At 47.1% G+C, this 20915-nt stretch overlaps 1 protein-coding gene across 9 annotated transcripts in view; it reads right to left on the bottom strand.

Moving 5' to 3' along the window:
• The window catches only part of FARS2 (phenylalanyl-tRNA synthetase 2, mitochondrial), a 621462-nt gene that overhangs the window by 66942 nt on the left and 533605 nt on the right, over positions 1 to 20915 (bottom strand). For 4 of the 9 annotated variants that reach the window (XM_040460417.1, XM_040460419.1, XM_040460425.1 and 1 more), the window contains one exon: positions 14259 to 14559. The exons of 3 other annotated variants lie outside the window; for them this stretch is intronic. In XM_040460417.1, the coding sequence (XP_040316351.1) occupies positions 14421 to 14559 (139 nt within the window). In that variant the 3' untranslated portion in view covers positions 14259 to 14420. Of the gene's footprint in view, positions 1 to 14258; positions 14560 to 20915 lie in introns of those variants that run through there. 2 more of the 9 variants (XM_040460423.1, XR_005786117.1) reach the window with 2 other exon arrangements.

A 20915-nucleotide genomic window follows, 5' to 3' on the forward strand; every position in this document is an offset into this window, starting at 1 on the left:
AGAGAGAGAGTTCATAAGCAGAGTAAGAGCAGAGGGAGAGAGAATCTTAAGCAGACCCCATGCCCAGCGAGGATCTCACAAATGTGAGGTCATGACCTGAACCAAAATCAAGAGTCAGACGCTTAACCAACTGAGTCACCCAAGCACCCAAAACCATTTTCAATTGTAGTGGCATCAAGCACTTTCTCGGTGTTATTACAACCATCACCACCATCTAGTTCTAGAATTTCTTTATCGCCTCTGATGGAAACCCTATACCCACTAAGCAATTTCTTTCCACTCCTCACCTGTCCACACCCCAGCCCCTGGCAACCGCTAATCTGAATTCTGTCCCTATGGATCTGCCCATTGGATACTTCACATGAATGGAATCGTTATGGGATCTTTCGTGTCTGGCTTCTGTCAATAAACACAATGTTTCCAGGGTTCACCCATGTTGTAGCGTGTTATCAGAACTTCATTCCTTTTTATGGCTGAATAATATTCTGTTGTATGTTTGTTTATTCATTCATCCACTGATAGACATTTAGATTGTTTCTAACTTTTGGCTGTTGTGAGTAGAGCTGTTGTGAATAGTCATGTAGAAGTGTTTGAACACCTGTGTTCAGTTCTTTGGGGTTTATACCTGGGAATGGAATGGGTTAAAACCAATGGGTCATATGGTTTTAACTTACAGGGGAGCAGTCCCACTTTTTCCCTCAGCATCTTTTTAATACCCCTTTTCCCTTCCTTGATATGAACATGTTTTTGTTTTTTTTTTTTTCTGCTGCTTGTTACTAAGAACTCTGACTAATGCCTCATTCCCATCTCACTGATGTGAAAACTGAGGCTTAGGGAGATTGAGTCATCTGTCCAGGCTCCTGGCTGGTAGGTGCTTGATCCAGGCCACAAACCCTGTAACAGTGTAGTGGCAAGACTCTGGGACAATGAGATTCCCTTTGTGTCTTACTTCCTGCATGATATGGTGCAGTGGTTCCCACTAGGGGGTCCCTGGAGGCCAGGGTCTCCATGATTTAGTGGCAGGAGTCTAGGAGCTGTTCTGAATATTTCACAAAGCTTAATGGAAAACTCCACATTCCCGCAATGAGGCTATTCAGGCTATCTAAAATGTCAAGTTTCTTTGCTTTTGGAAGGAATTAAATCAACGTAGGGTGGTAATAAGGGTTATCTCCTGCTGATCAGCAGACTCTGGCTGGAAGTTATGTATATTTTTGATTAATTTAAAAATGGGAAAATGAATAAATTATTACTTGATAAATGCAGTTGTTTGGTAGATAAAAATCTCTTAAAACATGGGGTCCTGGGGGGGAAAAAAGTAACAAATGAGTTTCTTGGTAGTAAAAAAAAAATGGTGAAAGCATTGGCCTGGTAGGAAGACGTCTGAGGCTAGGCCTGTAGCTCTGGGTTTGTCCTCCGTTGTACCACCAACAGTCAGGCCTCATGGAAGTGACGGAATCTATGAAGACTTCAGTTTCCAACTCTCTACCGTAAGGAGCAGCTTGCTGTGCTACCGTGGTTCTGACCTTGACAAGGAATGAGGCAATGAAGAGTGAGAGAGTTCATTTCTTCTAGGTGCCACAGCATGGTCTGGCCTCCCAAAGAAGCCAGACATGGAGCTCAGCTTCCCCCAGGATCTCAGTGTGGTCAGAGACAATAGATCCAGCAGAGAAAACGTGCAGGCAAAGGACACCACTGTCTCTTTCCAGACCCCTCCCCTGCAGTATCCTCCCCACTGTTCTCAGCCCAGGGACTTTATCTCTCTTTCCCATCTCCCTTCTATGTCAACCCTCTCCACCCCTCTGCTGTGTCCCACAGGGATCCCTGCCTGGCTCCTTGTGGTCATGCCCACCTGCTTCCCTGGCCATCTTCCCAGGTCATGGATGTGTTCTCTTGCTCTTAGCCTGCAGTCATGTCACCAGAGCTCTCCAGTGCATCTCTCACCATCCTTCTTAAAACCACGGCCCTCCAAAGGCAAGGAAATTAAAAGCAAAAATGAACTATTGGGGCCTCATCAAGATAAAAAGCTTCTGCACTGCCAAGGAAACAATCAACAAAACTAAAAGGCAACCTATGGAATGGGAGAAGATATTTGCAAATGACATATCAGACAAAGGGCTAGTACCCAAAAGCTATAAAAAAACTCATCAAACTCCACACCTGAAAAACAAATAATCCAGTGAAGAAATGTGCAGAAGTCATGAATAGATACTTTTCTAAAGAAGACATCCAGATGGCCAACGGACACATGAAAAGATTCTCAACATCACTCCTCATCAGGGAAATACAAATCAAAACCACACTCAGATACCACCTCACACCAGTCAGAGTGGCTAAAATGAACAAATCAGGAGGCTATTGATGCTGGAGAGGATGTGGAGAAACGGGAACGCTCTTACACTGTTGGTGGGAATGCAAACTGGTGCAGCCACTCTGGAAAACAGTATGGAGGTTCCTCAAAAAATTAAAAATAGATCTACCCTATGACCCAGCAATAGCTCTGCTAGGAATCTACCCAAGGGATACAGGAGTGCTGATGCATAGGGGCACATGTACCCCAATGTTTATAGCAGCACTTTCAATAATAGCCAAATTATGGACAGAGCCTAACTGTCCATCAACAGATGAATGGATAAAGAAGATGTGGTTTATATATACAATGAAATACTACTTGGCAATGAGAAAGAATGAAATCTGGCCATTTGCAGCAATGTGGATGGAACTGGAGGGTATTATGCTAAGTGAAATAAGTCGGTCAGAGAAAGACAGATACCATATGTTTTCACTCATATGTGGATCTTGAGAAACTTAACAGAAGACCATGGGGGAGGGGAAGAGAGGAATAAAAACAGTTACAGAGAGGGAGGGAGGCAAACCATAAGAGACTCTTAAAAACTGAGAACAAACTGAGGGTTGATGGGGGGTGGGGAAGAGGGGAAAGTGGGTGATGGGCATTGAGGGGGGCACTTGTTGGGATGAGCATTGGGTGTTGTATGGAAGCCAATTTGACAATAAAATATGTTTTTTAAAAAACCCGGGGCCCTGCCACTAAAAGCCACATGAAGCCCCCCACCTGGGCCCAGCTGCTTCCCACCTCCAAGCCTTTGGATCAACCACAATTGCAATCTTGACATTAAACCTCAGAAAGTGACCAAGGGTTTAGCATTTTGATTTCTGGTGATATGCAGTCCCTGACAACAAATATGGTAAGCCCCTGTGAATCAGAACACTGGTTTCTCTGTGGTTTTGAACAAGTTCTTCCACTTTGTCTCCATACTGAATGCTCTCATCACTGGCAAGAATATTTGTCATCTACCTCACCATGAGTTATGGACATAAATAAATGAACATTTGTAAAGAGCTTAAAAGCGCTAGAAGAAAAGGCATGGGCTGTGAGTAAACACACTTCATAAAGCGTCAGCTCTGGAGGGCCATCTTTCATGTCATGAATACTGACGTCCTTGACTGATTAATCCACAAAGGGATGTTGGCCACCCTCACTGACAAACACCCTGGCAGAAAGGTCATGAGGGGTGAGCCCTGTGGGAAGTGGAGTTGTTAGTCGAGTGGCTTCAGTATCTAGCACACCCAGGCTGCCCTCCACAGCCTCATCCTGCCTGGACTAGCCTCTACACACTCTGTTCAGTTTGGACTCCATGTTTCAGCTTAACTAGTCCCTGTAGTTTCTGACTGGCAAGTAGCTGCATGACATTGGGCCAGTCTGGGAGACACTGTTGGCTTCCTATAAAATAACATTCCCCACTCCACTTATTTTTTCTGGCAGAGCCTTTTTCCTACAACAGAGGCTGGAAATGCTAGATACTTCCTTTCCCACTTGCCTTGAGATGCTGGAGTGTGGGCATGTGAACTAATCCTGGCTGATGAGGTTTGAAGGAAGGCTAAGAAATACTTTCTCTATGATAAAAATAAATTTGTGAAGAGAAAGTAAGATGCTTTGCCATCTTCATTCTTGCTTTCGGAGGTTGTATGGAGACATGTTTGTTGATGCGCTTGCAGCCATATTGCAACCATGAGGGGAAGATATGGTCCACATGCTGCAGTTGGTAGAGCACAAAGATGAGAAGAGCCTGAGGTCTCAGTAACAGCATCAGAGCACTGAATCAGCTGTCCCCTGCAGGCTTCTCGTTCTCTGAGATAATTGTGTAAGCCAGTCTAGATTGGGTATTCTGATATCTGATAGTTGAAATCATCCATATAATACAGCAAGTCATTTTACTTCTCTGGGTCTCAGCAATTCATCTCTAAAATGGGGCTACTGGACAAATGATCACTAAGGGTTCTTTGGATCTAGATTTTCCTGGATACCTCCAAGTGCCATATTTTTTCCCCCAGAAACTTCACAGACCTCACAATCCCTTCAGTTGGGATTGTGGTCCTCTCTGAAACTACACCCAGATTTTCTTTCTTTTTCTTTTTCTTTCTTTCTTTCTTTCTTTCTTTCTTTCTTTCTTTCTTTCTCCTTCCTTCCTTCCTTCCTTCCTTCCTTCCTTCCTTCTTTTTCTCTTTCTTTCTTTCTTTCTTTCTTTCTTTTTCTTTCTGTGCCTGCTTACCAGCTCCAATGCTAGCTGCTTTTCCATGCAATGTGTCACTTAATCCTTATGACAATTTCACATCTCATCCTACAGCTGTGGGTCTGTGAGGCTAAGTAAGAGGCATTGTGCTCAAGGATCCCACATTTCAACTTGCATCTGCCTGATTCCAAAGCCCAAGCTCCTAACCACCTTGGTGAACTGTCTGTGTTATCTTCATTATCTTGAGAATGAGCTTTAAGTGACCCTATTAAACAGTATTTTTCAAGCCCTGAGGCCCCCACACAGCATTAAACTCCAGGAATTAGACTAGCCCGTCCCAAGTGGAGTCACTGGCAAACACCATTCAGAGCCTTCTGGGGGTGGGGGGGGGGGGGCGGGGCTGGCCCAGCAAACACAGGTAACCTGGGGCCTGGGCCCTGACTGGAATAGCACAGCGTAACTGCATCAGAGCCAGCCAGCCCCGAGGCGTGATGCCGGGAGGCCAACACTGCTTAGCATCCCCTCCTCTGGGTTCTGGGGGGGCTTGTCCGAGAAGCTCAATGAGCTGTTTCTCCCCGTGCTATTAAGAGGCTCTGCTGCCTGTGCCCAGCCTGGACATGAGGTGATTAATGGGCAGTGACAGGAGAATTAGTGGCTGCCCTCACCAGGGAGTGGCAATTTGCCAGGTGCTGTTTCCCTCATCAAAGGGGTGAGCAGGTGAGCAGGCCAGTGTCCTTCCATCTGGCCGGGGCTGTGGCTGCATTCCCTTCATCCAGAGCTGAGTTAATCCAGGCCAGAGCTGCATTCTCTAGGAGGGCTGAGCAGGGGCGGGGAGAGGGGGGCAAGGGGATTGGGGAGGAAGGAAGAGGAGAGGAGGGAGGGAGGAGACAAAGAAAAAGAAGGAAGAGAAGCAGGGGTGGAGGAAAGTGGGGAGATATTACTTGTGATGCCTTGAATGCCTCTGAAACAGTCAGAACACCCTCTGCCTAGGCAGACCTGGGGGAGTAAGTGGTCACTGGAACTGGCTGGGGCCACAGTGAAAGCGCCCTCCCAGAGCCACACCCAACTACCTGCCACCAGGGGCTGGAGCAGGAGGCAGATTCTCAGATTCTTGTCACTCCCTTCCCAGTGCAGGGCGGACTCCTGGAGGATCCAGAAGACTCACCTAGTGTATGAAAAGCATTTGAGACTTGCTCTTCCTCTTGTCACAGGCAGTCCACGGCCCCTCTGTCTCTCACACCCTGACAACCTCGGGCACCAAGGTCACTGCCTGGTAGCACCCACGGCCTTGGCACTCTCTGTATGAACAGGCCCTCCTTCTCTGGCTCATTTCAGGGCTATCTGGCTGGAGCACCCCCATGTGTTCTGGTCCCTGAGGCCCACATACTGGCCCTCAAGTCAGCTATCCTCTCAGTGTTTCCCTGAAGGGGCCCATGAGATGCTCCTTCAAGGCCAGAGAAACCCAGTGTCTCTTGGGAAAGTGAGACTTGAAGGCCTCTCTCCACCTAAACACACCACAGCTCCAGCTTCCCAGCTCACTCCCAGGCAGATTCCGCGAGGAGGGGCAACTGTGAGGTGACCCTCTTTTCAGAGTCCTAATGAGAAGGAGGGCTGGTCCCTCTGGCTTGGGGCTTATATTAGTTTCTTAAGGTTGCCCTAAGTACGTGCCACAGACTGGGGAGCTTAAACACCAGAAGTTCACTCTCTCACAGTTCCAGAGACCAGAAGTCCAAATTCAAGGTGTCAGCAGGGCTCTGTTGCCTCTGGAATCCTCTCTTGCCTCTTCCTGGTGACTGGTGGTTTATTGGCGATCTTTGGTGATCCTTGGCTTGGAGCTACATAACTCCAATCTCTGCCTGTATCAGCACATGTCACATGGCGTTCCCTCTGTGTGCATCTCTGTCCTCATGTGGCCGTCTTCCTTCAGGGACACTGGACCTTCTGAACCAAGGCTCACTCCAGGATGATCTCATCTTAACGAATTACATTGTCAAAGACCCTGTCTCCAAATAAGATCACACTGCAGTAAGTGGGGGTTAGGACTTCCACAGCTCTTTTTTGGGTAGATGCAGTTCAGCTCCTAACAGGGGACAAGGGTCTGAGGGGTGGAATTTTCTTCCTCATTCTCTCTGCAGCCCGGTTAAGCCTTAATGATGAGTTCAATCCTCTTTGCTCTGGAAGGTGCTCATTGCTCTAGCCCAAAGCTTCTTTAGATCTAGTGCACGCCAATCACCAGGGATCTTATTAAATGCAGATTCTGATTGCATTCTGGGGAGGGGCCTGGGACTCTGCATTCCTAACAAGCTCTTGGGTGACGCTCACACTTCAGGAACCCCACATCACACAGTAAGTAGCTGTCCCACTGAGCCATTCTGAGGAGGTCAAGTGCCAGCCCCTCCAGCCCTGGGGAGGGGTGGAAGGCTGCCAGGTCCATGTGCTAGAAGGCAGAAAGTAGAACACTCCATTTTAATCACCAGAAAACAGCATCCCTGGTAAGTGTGTGGTCAAATATGCTCCAAGTCTTGTGTGGGAGCTGCTGGCTGAATCCTCGGTGCGGCCAGATCCCAGGGAAGGAGTGGAAGACAGACTTGGCTGCCAGTTTCAGAGAAGGCACATCACATCCACATCAGTCCTAATTCAGGAAGATCCTTTTTTAAAATCTCTCTTGGGAAATACTTTAGGAATGGAATTGCTGGGTCATATGATAAATATATATTTATAACATTTTATTACTATTAAATGTCAGTATTCTTAATGCTTTAAAAATAAGTTTTATTTATTATTATTTTTTTAATGCTTATTTATTTTGGGGGGGGGAGCAGGTGAGGGTCAGAGAGAGAGGGAGACAGAGGATCCAAAGGGGGCTCTGAGCTGATAGCAGAGAACCTGACGTAGGGCTCGAACTCACAAACTGTGTGATCATGACCTGAGCTGAAATCAAGAGTGGAACGCTTAACTGACTGAGCCACCCAGGCACCCCCAAAATATCAGTTTTATTGGGATTATAATTCACATACCTTGAAATTCACTTTCAAATCATACAATTCCGTGGACTTTAATACATTCACATGGTTGAGCATCCATCCCCCACAACCAGTTCCTGAACATTTTCTCAACATGGGCTTCAGAAAAATACTGCTACACCTGTAACAGCTCATTGTGCTAAAAGCTTCCCATGCCTTAGCTCACCTAACCTCCATCACAATGAGTATGATTAGTGCCCCCGTTTGTAAAATGGGGAAACTGAGTCAGGAGGCTCAGGAACTCCTCAAGTTCACCCAGCCAGTCAGTGGCAGGGCCCCCGCTCACATCTGATATCTAAAGCATGCATCTTGACCCCTCGGTCAAGCCTTCAGGTCCTCCCAGCTTCTGACCCAGGGAGGGAGTACCGCTGACTATAGTCAGGCCTGGTGGCTTGAGGGCAGGAGGGAGAATGTCATGGGAGTCTGATTTCTCAATCCGGCCACAGTATGAACCTCCCCTAGGTGGGAGGGAGCTGCTCTGTGGATCCTGGAAGCCATCGGCAGCTGCTGGGCTTCACTGTGATGCCTGGGTGCTTCCCACCGGGTGGAAGATGGACACAGGATGTGCTTTGTTGTAAGCTTGATGCCCCAGCTGGAGCAGGGGAGTATGGCTACTGTCACCGTGCTGCTCTAGCTCAGAAGGACTTTGGGGAGAAGCTATATGGCTAAACCAGAGGCTCTATCAGCAACCCTTGGGGCCCCTCCTTCTCTTCTCTGTGCCATTGAGTCAGCCAGCCAGTCGCCCAACGTACCCCAGCTCCAAGGACAGCATTGAGGGCTCCATCACTTCTCGCCTGTGTCCTGTGCGGGGTGGTCTTGCACCCTCACTCCTCCACCTTCACCCAGTCTCCCCAGCATGTGTTGCCCCTCTCCTGGAGATGGTTGCACCTCAAGGTGCACCTCCAGCGTCCTTCTGGACACTTCTCTACCCATGTCTTCCAGAATCCCTGCTTCCACACAGCTGAGCAGCTTTCTCTGCCTTGGAGTTGTAGCATTCATTTGGCTGTGAGAGGAGCTTGGTAATTTTTCTCTTTGTTACTGTACATACATAATTTACATGCAGTGAAAGGCACAGATCTTCAAGTGTATGGTTTGATGAGTTTTGACAAATGCATTTGTCCACGTAACTGCCCTCCTCTCAAGATATAGAACGTTTCCATCACCTAAAAATGCCCCATGTGCCCCTTTCAGTCAATCACTTCCCAGGCCCAAGCAACCTCTGATCTATCTGCGTTTGCCACTGTAGATTAGTTCCGTCTGCTCAATCACTTCATAAATGTGTTTCCTGATGGCTAATAGGGCTGAGAATCTTTTCATCTTATTGGCCATTTATAAATCTTTTTGTGAAGTGTTTGTTCAAATATTCACTCATTCCGTTCAAAGGGTGTTTTGTTTTGTTTTGTTCTTTTTAAATTACCATTGAATCGTAGGAACTGTTTGTGCATTCTGGATATAAATCCTTGTGAAATACAGGTTGCAAATATCTTCTCCCAATCTATGGTTTGCCTATTCATTTTCTTAATGATGTGTTTCAAAGAATAGAAGTTCTAAATCTTGAAAAAGTCCAATTTATCATTCTTTTCTTTACTAGTTTTTTTCTGTGTCCTCTCTAAGAAATCTTTGTTTATCCAAGGTCACAAAGATAGTCCCTTATATTTTTTTCCTGAAGGCTTACAAGTTATGGCTTTTGTATTTAGCTCTATGCTCCATCTCAAATTATTCTTTGTGTGAAGTGTGGAGTAGGGTTGAGATTCTTTTCTTTCTTTCTTATGCGGATAACCAGTAGTTACAGAACCATTTGTTGAAAAGACTTTCTTTTTTCCATGGAGTTGCTTCAGCACCCTAGTTATTTCTTATTAATAATAAAGTATAGATGACTTCAAATAATTCACTCTTTTTTAAAGTTTATTTGTTTTGAGAGAGACACAGAGAGCGAGGGAGAGAGTGGCAGAGAGAAAGGGACAGAGAGAATCCCAAGCAAGCTCTGCACGGTTAGCACAGAGCCCAATGCGGAGCTCAAACTCACAAACCCTAAGATCATGACCTGAGCCGAAACCAAGAGTTGGAAGATTGACTGAGCCACCCACCCAGACACCCCAAATAATTCACTCTTGATAGGTGAAAAGATGTTAAAAATAGACTTTAAAGTTTTCCCTGTAAAACGGCAAGTCCACACATTGTCTTCCAAAATCCTTTCTTGACTGGGAAAGACGAAGTGCTGCTGTCTGGCTGGCCAGCCATGACCTGTACACAGCCCCGGGTGCACCTTCACCCTGCCCAGGAATGGCCAGTAGCTGAGGGTGTGGCAGGGAACATGGGCTGGGAAGTGCTGCTTTAGGGTGTAGCACACTGATTCTCTTTCTGGATGGATCCTTATTGTGTAACCAGTCTCAAGTGGCCTCCTTGATTTCTGCTGTTAACTCAGTGTGGTCTGGCGTCCCCTCCATTGTTTGATTCTTGGTGAGAACACCAAGCCCTCTGTGAGGCTTGTGTCCACATTAGGCGTGCACACACACACACACACACACACACACACACATCCTAGCCTTCATTTTGAGAGAGAAAGCTATAGGGGGGAGTTCCTTGTTTTATTGCTGTGGCTGCAGAGGGCAATGTGCTGTGATGGTGTTTTCATCCCTCTTCTGTGCGTGGCAGACATGTGGCAGACGTGGCATGGTGGAAGGCCATAGGCTTTTTAGTCTTACGGACAAATGGCCTTAAATTCTAGCTCTATTACCCACTGACTAGAGAAGCCTAGTCCTGGCCTTGGGCTTGATGTGTTCAACCCCTAAGCAGACATACTGTGATTACTTTCAGAGTTGTTGTGAGGTTAACATGAAATACTTGAGAGTTTTACGCACAGCTTTCTTAGTGCTTGCTGAGCCATTCATTTCGTACTCTGCAGTAAGAAGGGCAGGGATTACCACCTTTGTTTTAGTGTGGAGGAAATTAAGCCTTAGGGATGCTAGATGACCCACCTGGAGCAGAGCTGGGTTTAGACCTGGGTCTCAGCCTCAGGCTTGGCCCTGTGCCCAGTGGAACATCCCTGCACTGCTCCCTTCCTGAGAATGGCCACAGGGCTCAGGGATGGGAGGAAAAAGTACCAGTAATTTGTTTTCTCTTGACTGCTTTCAAAGCAGTAAGGCATTTCTGGGTACAGAAGCCACCCAGAAATCTCGGAGTCAACACGACCTTGAGTAATTGCTGAGGTCAGGAATAACCACATTTCCTCCTTATCCCGGTGCTGGGACACTTTCCTGGGAGCACCGATTGCCCTTACAGGGTTCTAGATTGCTCAGTTTTGGTTCTCCCCTGTCACTCAGGAGCTGACCTTTTCGACTCTGAAAGTGACCTTGAATCTGACTTTCTGTCCAGAAGCAGCGATGGCTACATGTATAAATCTATTGAAGGTTTTGAGCATCAGAAGATAAAAAGCGGCTTCTAGTGGTTTTGACATAGAACCCAAAGCTGGCCCCCAGAGCCTACATCAGATGACCTAGCATCTCACTGAGAGGTCCTGTGGCTTGTCTGTAGCTTCTGTCACTATCCTGAAACTTGAAGCTCCTGCAGGTGAGGTCTCCACCACTATGCGGTCCATCACCTCTTCCGTGGTCCAGAATGAACTCCCAGCCCTGACTACTGTTGTCTCAGTGCCTGGGCAGGTGCACAGGGAGGAGTGGGAGGCAATGTCAAGAGCACAGGCCGGGGGGTCAGAAGGACCTTCTCCAGTGCTGCTGGTTTTGTAACATTTCCCTGTGCACCTTAATCTTGCACCTGGAAATGAGAGATAATGGGACCAGCTCTAGGGGCTTGTAAGGTTTGAATAAGAGAAGGCCTATAAACTCCATGAGGGCTGGACTTGGTCTCTCTTTCTATGACTCCATGGCTCCATCAGTTGTGTAGAACAGCAGTCCCCACTCTAAACAGCTGAATGAAGGTGGAGTACTGTGCCAGAAACACGACGATATTAGCCACATCAATGTCACTGTCATGTGACGCTTCCACTACCAGGCAAATACTTACGTGGCCTACAGATGGGTGGAGGCAGATGGCCCTGGCTCGTAGCCTGTAAGCGCTGTGACAGTAGTCACTGTGAAGACTGGAAGACTCCTAGCATGAGAATGGAGGACACAATGTGCCCACTGGGGTGTCTCAGTAAGTAGAGTCCACGTGTGGGCATTTGGAGGCTGCCGTAAATTCTTTGAGTTAACTCGTTTCCTCTGATGCATGAAAATGAATTTAAAAAATAAAAGAACATCCAGTGTCGAAGGGTTTCCTTTTTCTTTTCTTGACTATCGGGCCACCAGCCAATGGCTGGGAGCACAGGGCCAGTGTTGTGGTGACTGGCTGGTTCCAGGAATGATAAGTCACAGGGTACAGCACAGGGGAATCAGTTCACGGTGTCACTCATCCGGAAGAGGGAAAAGCAAGGAGGGGACAAAGGGGTAAATGGCTCCACCCTTGAGCTGCAGTTGGTCACAGAATTTATCACCATGACCTTCAGAGTAGCCAGTGTCTGCTGACCTCTGGCTGCCTGGCGTCTTGAGAGGCCTGTTGACATGGATAAGTGATGCATGGGCCTGAAGCATACTTGGCCTTCAACTCCAGGACATGGCTGCAACCCTAGCCTGAGCCTTCCTGCCTCTCACGTAAAGTCACGCTCAGGATGCCTGACTCAGTGTGGTGTTGTGGAAAACGGCTCTAGAAAGCCCAGTTCTGGGCACAGCTCTACAGTAACTAGTTATGCCCTCAGGGAAGCCATCTTGCCCCTCCGGACTCCAGGGTCCTCATGTGTAGACACTCAGCTAGGGGCAGATGTGGCTGCTCCCAGGAGCTGTTCCAGTTGCAATATTCCATGGTTCTACTGTTTCCCACCTGAATCATGATCAGAGCAGGTATCATTTACTGCTGGCTTGTTAGGTTCCAGGTTCTATGCCAAGTATAGCACATGAGAGGTCTCACTGGGTCCTCACAATCAACCTCTGTAGTAGGTGTTATTATTACTCCCATTTTATGAAGGAGGGAACCGAGCATTCTGGAGGGTCACAGTGACGGTGCTGGTGTTAGTCACCATGCTCTACGTTATACAGAATTGTCTGTTTTTGAATTGCAAGGTGCTGTTCATCTTATGGATTAAATTATCTTTCCCATTGTTTCCTTTCTCATTACTTATTTTCCTATGGGAACCATGAAAAAAGTCAAGAGCTGGATGGGGCGGGTCTGCTTTGGTGTGAGTGTCAGCCCACTAGATTAGAAAGAGGGGGTCAGCACAAGCTCATGCAGCTGGAGTTCTTAGAAAAGAACAGAGGCCCAAGGAGCAGGAGGGAGGCACAGACCCGACCACCAACCAATGTCTGTGTAGGCAGAAGGTGCTAATTTGGAGGGGGCAGGCCTGAGTGTGAGGGTATTGTTCCTGGTCTAATCCTGTGACATCTTTAGGCCTTAGTACCTCATTAGTAAAATGTTAGATAATGGATATACATTATAGAGTATTGAGAGGAAACATTCAGAAAAGTCCTCTGTGAACCTTCCTGAATGTCACTCCTACCCCAGGCCCGAGTATAAGGTTTGGCACAAGCACGGTATTGGACAAATATTTGTGGGCCATGGGGTGGCACCGTGATTTTCTGGGTGTTATCCACCTAACTTGGGTTGTTACAGAATATTAATAAATGCCTAACTGGTCTTGGGGAGAAGATGGCTCTCTGAAACACAGCCTAAGGCTAGTCAGAAACGGTCTGCTGGCAAACACTCCTGAAGAAGATATTACTAATCATGGTGTGCATTCCACACAAGATCTATCCGCTTTAGTAACTGCATCGAGGGGGCCTCAGGACAGCAGTTTGATGCCATGCATGGGTGCAGGAGTTGGGGCACTGCTCCCTTAATTCCCTTGAAAATCCAAAGGAAAAGTACAAATGAATAACACTGTAAAATGACATTAAGGCCCCTTTGGAGAGCAGCTGCCCACCCCCCATGCTGCTAGCTGATAATGGCCACCCCTCATCAAATATTTATTCCAGCCCTTGTGGTCGTCCATCAGCCTCCAGCATCATGCCAGGGATGGAATCTGATTATTAAAAATGGTCAGGAGCGAGGCAGGCAGACTACAAAGTGCTTGGGATGGAAAGGAGGGAACATCAAAGCCCTATATTCTTCCTTAAAGGTCGTCTCCGGAAGCAGAGGCCTCCTGTTAGGCAATCAAACTCGCAGGGATTCAAGGACCTGGCCCCTGCGTGCTTCCCAGCCTCTTGCTCCTTTCTTTTCTCGCCAGTGGGCCAGAAGGGAGTGAAGCCAGAGCCTGACTCTGAGCCATGGGTTTATGAAAAGCAAGAAATACGCTGCCCCATGCAGACATGTGACTGCCTTCACTTTTGAGGGGGGTCCTGGCATTTCATTAGTGCCCTGTTTGAAGCCTGCCCTTTGCAAAGCAGAAAATGAAGAGAAGAAAGTAAGTACAGAGGCTGATTCAAACAATCTTCTGGTATCTTGAGTTTGTGATATCCCTTTGTGTGGCTTCACTTATTACATGGGTGGAAGAGCCTGTCAGGCAAGAAATCATGCCTGGTGTTTACACTTTAATGGAACCCAGGGACCAATTAACCACACTAAGTGCCAACGGGCAAAGCATTTCTTAAAGGAATAGGAGGGAACTCTTATATTATCGTTCCATTTCCCTCCTCTTTTCCCAAATAAAAGACAGATGCTATGTCAACAGTCTCTCAAGAGTGATCTTTTATTTTCTGAAAGTCCTAAAACTGACCCATTTATCAAAACATGACTGATGTCTCAGCCTACAAACAATATCCTTTTCTCCCTCACAAATCCTGGAGCCCCGAGAGGCTGCAGCCTGGTCCAAGCAGTGCCATCAAAATCTGCCCTCCACTCTCAGCAGCTGCACGGCGGCCTCCTGCACAGCCTGGTGGACACGCCTGACCTCTCTCTGGGACAAGGTCCTCTCCATGTGGCGGTAGGTGATGCGGTAGCAGTGGCTTGTCTTGTGTGTCCTGGAGAATGGAAGAGAAAGGCAGGTAAGTGAGGGACAGACGTGCCTGCCGCCTGTAGGAACGGTGTTGCCGGCTCTGACCAGATCAACCCCAGAGGAGAATAGGATGGGATCCGGGGCCTACTGGCATGGTGTGACAGAGACATCACCATCACTAACAGCCTGCACCTCTTACAGGCTTCCTGAGAGGTGGTGGTTGGGAGACCACTGACTTGAATAATCAAGAATGCTGGTTCCCACTGGACTAGCTGCATTCAAGTTCCCTGGGCAGGATGTTTCTTACAAGTCTGATTTCCTGGGCCAAGCCCTGGATAGGTGGGATGTGGGCTCTGGGTTTCTGGGCTTTTTATCAGTTCCTCAGGGGACTCTGCTAAGCAGAGATGGTCAGGAGCCAAGGCCAGCAAGCCTCCACCTTTCTCACGTCACAGAAAACATATTTGGAAGGCACACTGCAGTCACAAGGCCGGGATTGGCTCTGGGGGCTCTAGCCGCCTAAAAGGCTGAGCGGTATCACTCTGTTTGCACCTCTAACAGGCCATGGAAAGCATAGAGACAATTGTGCCATACAGACATGCTTCCGAGTTCCAGGTAGTGGGGCCTTTTGCAGAACTTAGTCTTCACAGAGACACGTGAAGCCACAGCTCCTGGTGCGGCTGCTCTGTGAACATGCTTCTCCACAGGTGTGCCTGTGTGTTTCAGGTATATTTGGACAGGCCTTCCATTGCTGCTGGAAAGGCAAGGCCTGCCCTGCTGGGGTCCATAAGAAGCGTTCCACTGCAAAAGTACAGCCCAACTGTGCCCAGTGGCACTGGGCCTCTTGTGGCCACTGGAAAGACTCCACACTGCCTCCCCCAGGTGCAGAAGACAGGCCTTTTTTTCAATTTGACATCATCAAGGAAGGAGGCTGCAACATCCTGAGTTTCTGAGAGATGGAAGATTCTAGAGGAGGAAAAATTAGTTAAGGAGTGAGAAGGAGGGCATAGGAATCATAGATGCTTGAAGATGATGCCAACATTTACTAAAACAAGTGTGGTGATAGGATCTGGGGGCCCAGGTTGTCAGTGACCTGGTGATGGGTGTGATGGTTTCCTGCGGGTGGGGGGCACCTCCACTAGCCTCCTAATTCCCTGTGCCAGTGAGGGAGACAGAGGCCCCCTGCAAGTCAGTGGCAGCTGGGCCACGACACACCTTTCCTGGGTCTCAGTTTCTCCTCTGTTGAAAGAGGTTAACAGCATAGCACTTACACCATCAACCTTTCCAATCTGTTGCAAAGACCTAGTCAGAAAGGGACAGGGCTCTGCAAATTATGAAGAACTTGAGTGTGAGGCAAAAGTATCCTTGTGGCAACTGTTGGTATGTGCTTTCGTTGGTTCACTCAGGCATCTCTTACTTAGCTGAAGAGTTCATAATATGGCCACTCTGCATGCTGGGATGCCCAACCAAAGATGAATGGGAAAAATTTATCATCTTGTCTCTATATGCTTCCCAGAAGGCCCCTAGAAGGATTCCTGGGATTCAAACAGCTTTTATAAAACATTTTGATGAGTGAGGTGTAAATGAATCATAAACATATGGATTAATTTTATAATTTGAGAGAAATAAAATTTGGCAGAATATTTGGTGATAATTCAGTAGCTTCAACTGAAAATCAACCAGCTTTGCCTTTTCCTAACATCACTGGGGAGAGAAAGAAGACTTACTTTTGTTTTCTAGAAACTTCTTTTTGAAGATTTTAGTTGGTAGGACATACTCCTGTCCTCATTTGCTTGTTGGAGGACTGAAAGCAGTGGAGCTGGCAATTGGTCATGAGTCTCCTCATCCTTGAGGAGGGGGTTGTCCCCGAGAACTACAGCGTCACAGACCTGAAGGGTCTCATGGCTCGTCACTGACCAGGTTAAGACGATGGATTTCTCAAGAGGAGGGATGCCCTCAGTGCCCAACTCCAAGTATCTGAATTAGAGCTCTTTTGATTCTTTTATACCACCCAATGTGGCCTTTTTGTGGTCAAAAAGCTTCTCAACCTTTTATCTGCCATGACCCTCACTGTCACTCAATGAGAGCAGCGTTGATATAGTGCTTCTTATGTACCAGGAACCACCGTAAGCCCTTTGCAGGCATTAACTCATGTAAGCATCAAAACCCCACTGAGTTCCTAGCACTCTTGTCCTGGTTATAAAAATAAGGAAACTGAGGCACAGAGAAAAAAATAACTTGCCCAAGTTCACACAGCTACTAAGTGGCAGGGCTGGATTTGAAACCAGGCCATCTGGAGGGAATGCAATCGTGCAGCCACTGTGGAAAACAGCTTGGTGGGTCCTCAAAGAGTTAAACATGGAATTACCATATGAGCCAGCCCTTCTACTCCTAGGTATATACACCCCAAAGAACTGAAAGCATGTATTCAAACAAAGACCTGTACGAAAATTTTCATAGCCAAACAGTGGATATGGCCGTCAATGGATTAATAGATAAACAAAATATGGTATAGCCATATGGTGGACCTGTACAATGGAATATTATTTAGTCATTGAAGGAATGAATTAATGATACATGCTGCAATGTGGATAAACCCCCAAAACATGCTAAGTGAAAGAAGCCAGACACAGCAGATCACATACTGCATGATTTCATTCACATGATATATCCAGAATAGGGAAATCCGTATGATAGAAAGCAGACTGGCGGTTGCCAGAGGGTGGGGGAAGGAGGTACAGGTAGAAACCGCTTAATGGTGTGAAAATTAATAAAGGGGACTGGGATGCTAGAAGGGGAGCCTACAAGGGAGAGCCCTTCCACTCAATGTCAATTACAAGAAGAATTGTCAACTACAGACTCCAAGGGAAGTGTCAGTTACAGACCTCAACAGAAGAGTCTCAACAGGAAGCAATTGTCAATTACAGGTCCCAACAGGGAAGCATCTCCTACAGGAGATCAACCACCCCTGCAACACAGCCAGTGAGAAACCACCATCACCCTGAACTCCTGCTTCTCTGCAATTAACTTTTGTCCAAAACAACCCCTCTCAACTTCCTCCTTCTCTATAAAATAATATTCTTCGCTTGTGTTTGTTAGATTTGCCTATGATTGTGCTGTAGCTGGCTTGTTCCAGATTGTAATTCTCTGTTATTTCCAAGTAAGCGCATCTTTTGCTGGTAAGATAACTGGCAGTGTGAAGGTTAACATCAGGCACAAGGTTTTCTTTTGGGGTGAAGAAAATGCTTTGGAACTAGGTAGGTAGTGTGGCTGCCTAACATCGAGAATGTCCTAACTGCCAATGACCCTCCCACTTCAAAAATGGTTAATTTTCAATGTTTATTTATTTTTGAGAGACAGAGGCAGAGCATGAGTGGGGGAGGGGCAGAGAGAGAGACACACACAGAATCCGAAGCAGGCTCCAGGCTCTGAGCTGTCAGCACAGAGCCCGACATGGGGCTCGAACCCACGAACCACGAGATCATGACCTGAGCCGAAGTCAGACGCTTAACCAACTGAGCCACTCGGGCGCCCCAAAAATGGTTAATTTTCACCTCATTACAAATACACACAAGGAAACTAGGCAGTTTGGTTTCAGAGCCCAATATTAGCTACCATGCCTGAGCACTCCACCACACTCCTCCTTGTCTTCTTTTCCCTTCTCCAGCCTCTTCCTTCTACCCTAACTTTTCCTAAGAAGTGACAAGGCTTGCAAGCTATTGAGAAGGGAATTGCCCTTAATCCTTCTATTCAAGAGATGGAGTAAGCCCATGTTCCTTTCTAGCTCTGCTCTTTGACTAACAAGCCAGACATGAGGCGTAACTGTGACATAGAGTGGGAATCCCTGGAACATGGATGCTTTTTAAGAGGTCTTTCCCATATATACAATGGAGTATTACTTGACAGTCAAAAAGACTGAAATCTTGTCATTTGCAACTCTGTCGATGGAACTAGAGGGTATTATGCTAAGCAAAATTAGAGAAAGACAAATATCATATGACTTCACTCATATGAGGACTTTAAGATACAAAACAGATGAATGTAAGGGAAGGAAGGCAAAAATAATATAAAAACAGGAAGGGGAACAAAACATAAGAGACTTAAATATGGATAACAAACAGAGGGTTACTGGAGGGCTTGTGGGAGGGGGGGTGGGCTAAATGGGTAAGGGGAATTAAGGAATCTACTCCTGAAATCATTGTTTCACTATATGCTAACTAATTTGGATGTAAATTTTAAAAAATAAAAAATAAAATTAAAAACAATAAAAAAAATTAAAAAAAAAAAAAAAAGGTCTTTCCTGCTTATGGGGCCATTAAAAGGCATGTTGCAAAGCCAAACAGCTGTTGGGAAATTAAGAGGGCTTGCAGGGAGAGCATAAAAGGGGGGTTGGGGAGGGGTGCAGTCGCAGCTCCTGTCCACACACAGTTGGCTGGGCAGAGTGAAGCTGTCAAAGCCTTCCCCCCAGACTCACGTGGGCATAGCCTTCAGACAAGAAACCTTCCCGGAAAGAGAGAAGAGACTACATTGACAATTCTCTCTTCTGTACCTGATAGCTTCTAGTCATAGGCAGAAGAAATGAGAATATCCCTTATGGAGTTTGTGAGGGCAAATTTCCTTACAGTAAGTCTGAAGAAGAGTCTAAACATTTCTTTTAGTGCTGGAATTTCACTGCATTAGGATATTGGCGGAAACGAGTTGGTCACTGGTTGGAGCTTGGATTTTTAACAGAGACTTTGGATTGAGAACCCGAGAATGTTTGAGCTTCAAGGGCTTATCACTCGTCTAACTCAGAGACTGATTCAGTTCTTGAACAGACAGCGCGTTCCAGGCACTGAGCTGGACAGAGGTAAGCGAGTGAGGGGAGTCCCGACCCAACAGGTTCACATATGGGGACCAGAGGTCTGCAGAGGTCCTGCAGCAACCCGGGAGGAGCCCAAGTGGAGGACTGTTCCCCTTGTCTCTGTGATGGGGCTGGTGCTGCATTGAAATCAGCCATGTGGCACTCCCACCTCGCATCCTCCTTCAGCAAACGACTCTTTCCTCTGGTGCTTCCCCGTGAGCATCTATGTGGTACTACTCATGTAACACGAGGCTGGGCTCTCCAGGGCCTGTGAAAGGGATCCAGATCATTCTGCCTTACCTCTGGTGAGAAAAAGGACACAGGACAGCCCATGCTTGCCCATGCACAGAGGAGCTGAACGATGCTGTGGTTCACTGCTCTAACCAGCCTCCCACCTTTTGTGTTTTCCTACCTGGCTTCCTTCAGTTCTCATTCTCAGAGATCCAACCTGGCTCATGAAGCTGGAAACATGGCTCAGAACTTTTTCTGAAACTTACTTCTCCTTGGGTCCTGTTCCCTGCTCCGGTGTGATTGCCAAGGTGCACCGAACTCTGCTGTCCTATGTGTCCGGCTGCCCGCCCCCCTCCCAGGAACTGAGGGGCAGCCTCCTGTGGGCAAGTGGCAGCGCTGGGCTGCATGGCGGACGCACCTGTGGGCAGGGAGCCTGTATTTTCAGGCCTCCTTCTCCCGAAGCACTAACTAACCTTAAACCTATGGAAGGGGATGTTTGGGTGCTGCACATGATCGAGTCTGGATTAGTAGAGGAGTGTCGAAATCAGACATGTTTAAGAGGAATCCTGCCCTAGCTCTTTCTTTTCTTCCTGACCAAATAAGTGATAAAATTAACAAGTATCAAAAGTACTGCTAGGTGGCTGGCTGTGCTCCAGTTCACAGTGTGCCAGCAATAGACTCTGAAAGAATGTGGGGCTAACCAAGCATCGCTGGAAAGAAGGGACAAGGGGTCTGAGTGCTAGTGAGGGTTGGATTACTTCTATTACACAACCACTTGGTTTACTCTGGCAACTAGACAGGTTCCAAATGTGAAATAAAACCCTTCCATGGGATGCAGCCAAAGCTCAGCTCCTGCAACACCCACAGTGGTTGGCTTTTCCATCTGTGACAAGAGCAGCTACTTCATGTTCTTGGCCACTGGACACATCCTGGAGTAGATCATTTACCACCAGTAGTTACTGCAGATGCCACCTATTCGTGCTGGGACTACTCAACACAATAATGTCCATTTGGTCTGTCACACGGGTCAGCCTCACACTGGATTCTTTCATTTACTTCTGAGGATACACAACTACCTGATGTTTCCCTGTTTCCAGTATCATGGGTTATGTGCGATGTCACATGTATAATGCGTATCTCTCTTGTCCTATACACAGCACAGAGGATATGGGTGTAGGCTATGTATACTCTCTTCTACTCAGGTCACTGTCTTTTTCTAAATTCCTGACCCAGGTGCTGCCATGGGGTGGGTTCCGTTTTCTGAGTAAAGAAAACAGGAATTCCCCTGTTCACTTTTAATGTGTCTCCTG

Source organism: Herpailurus yagouaroundi, unplaced genomic scaffold, assembly GCF_014898765.1.
Source record: "Herpailurus yagouaroundi ecotype Mexico unplaced genomic scaffold, PumYag 250, whole genome shotgun sequence".
NCBI classification, from domain to species: Eukaryota; Metazoa; Chordata; class Mammalia; order Carnivora; family Felidae; genus Herpailurus; species Herpailurus yagouaroundi.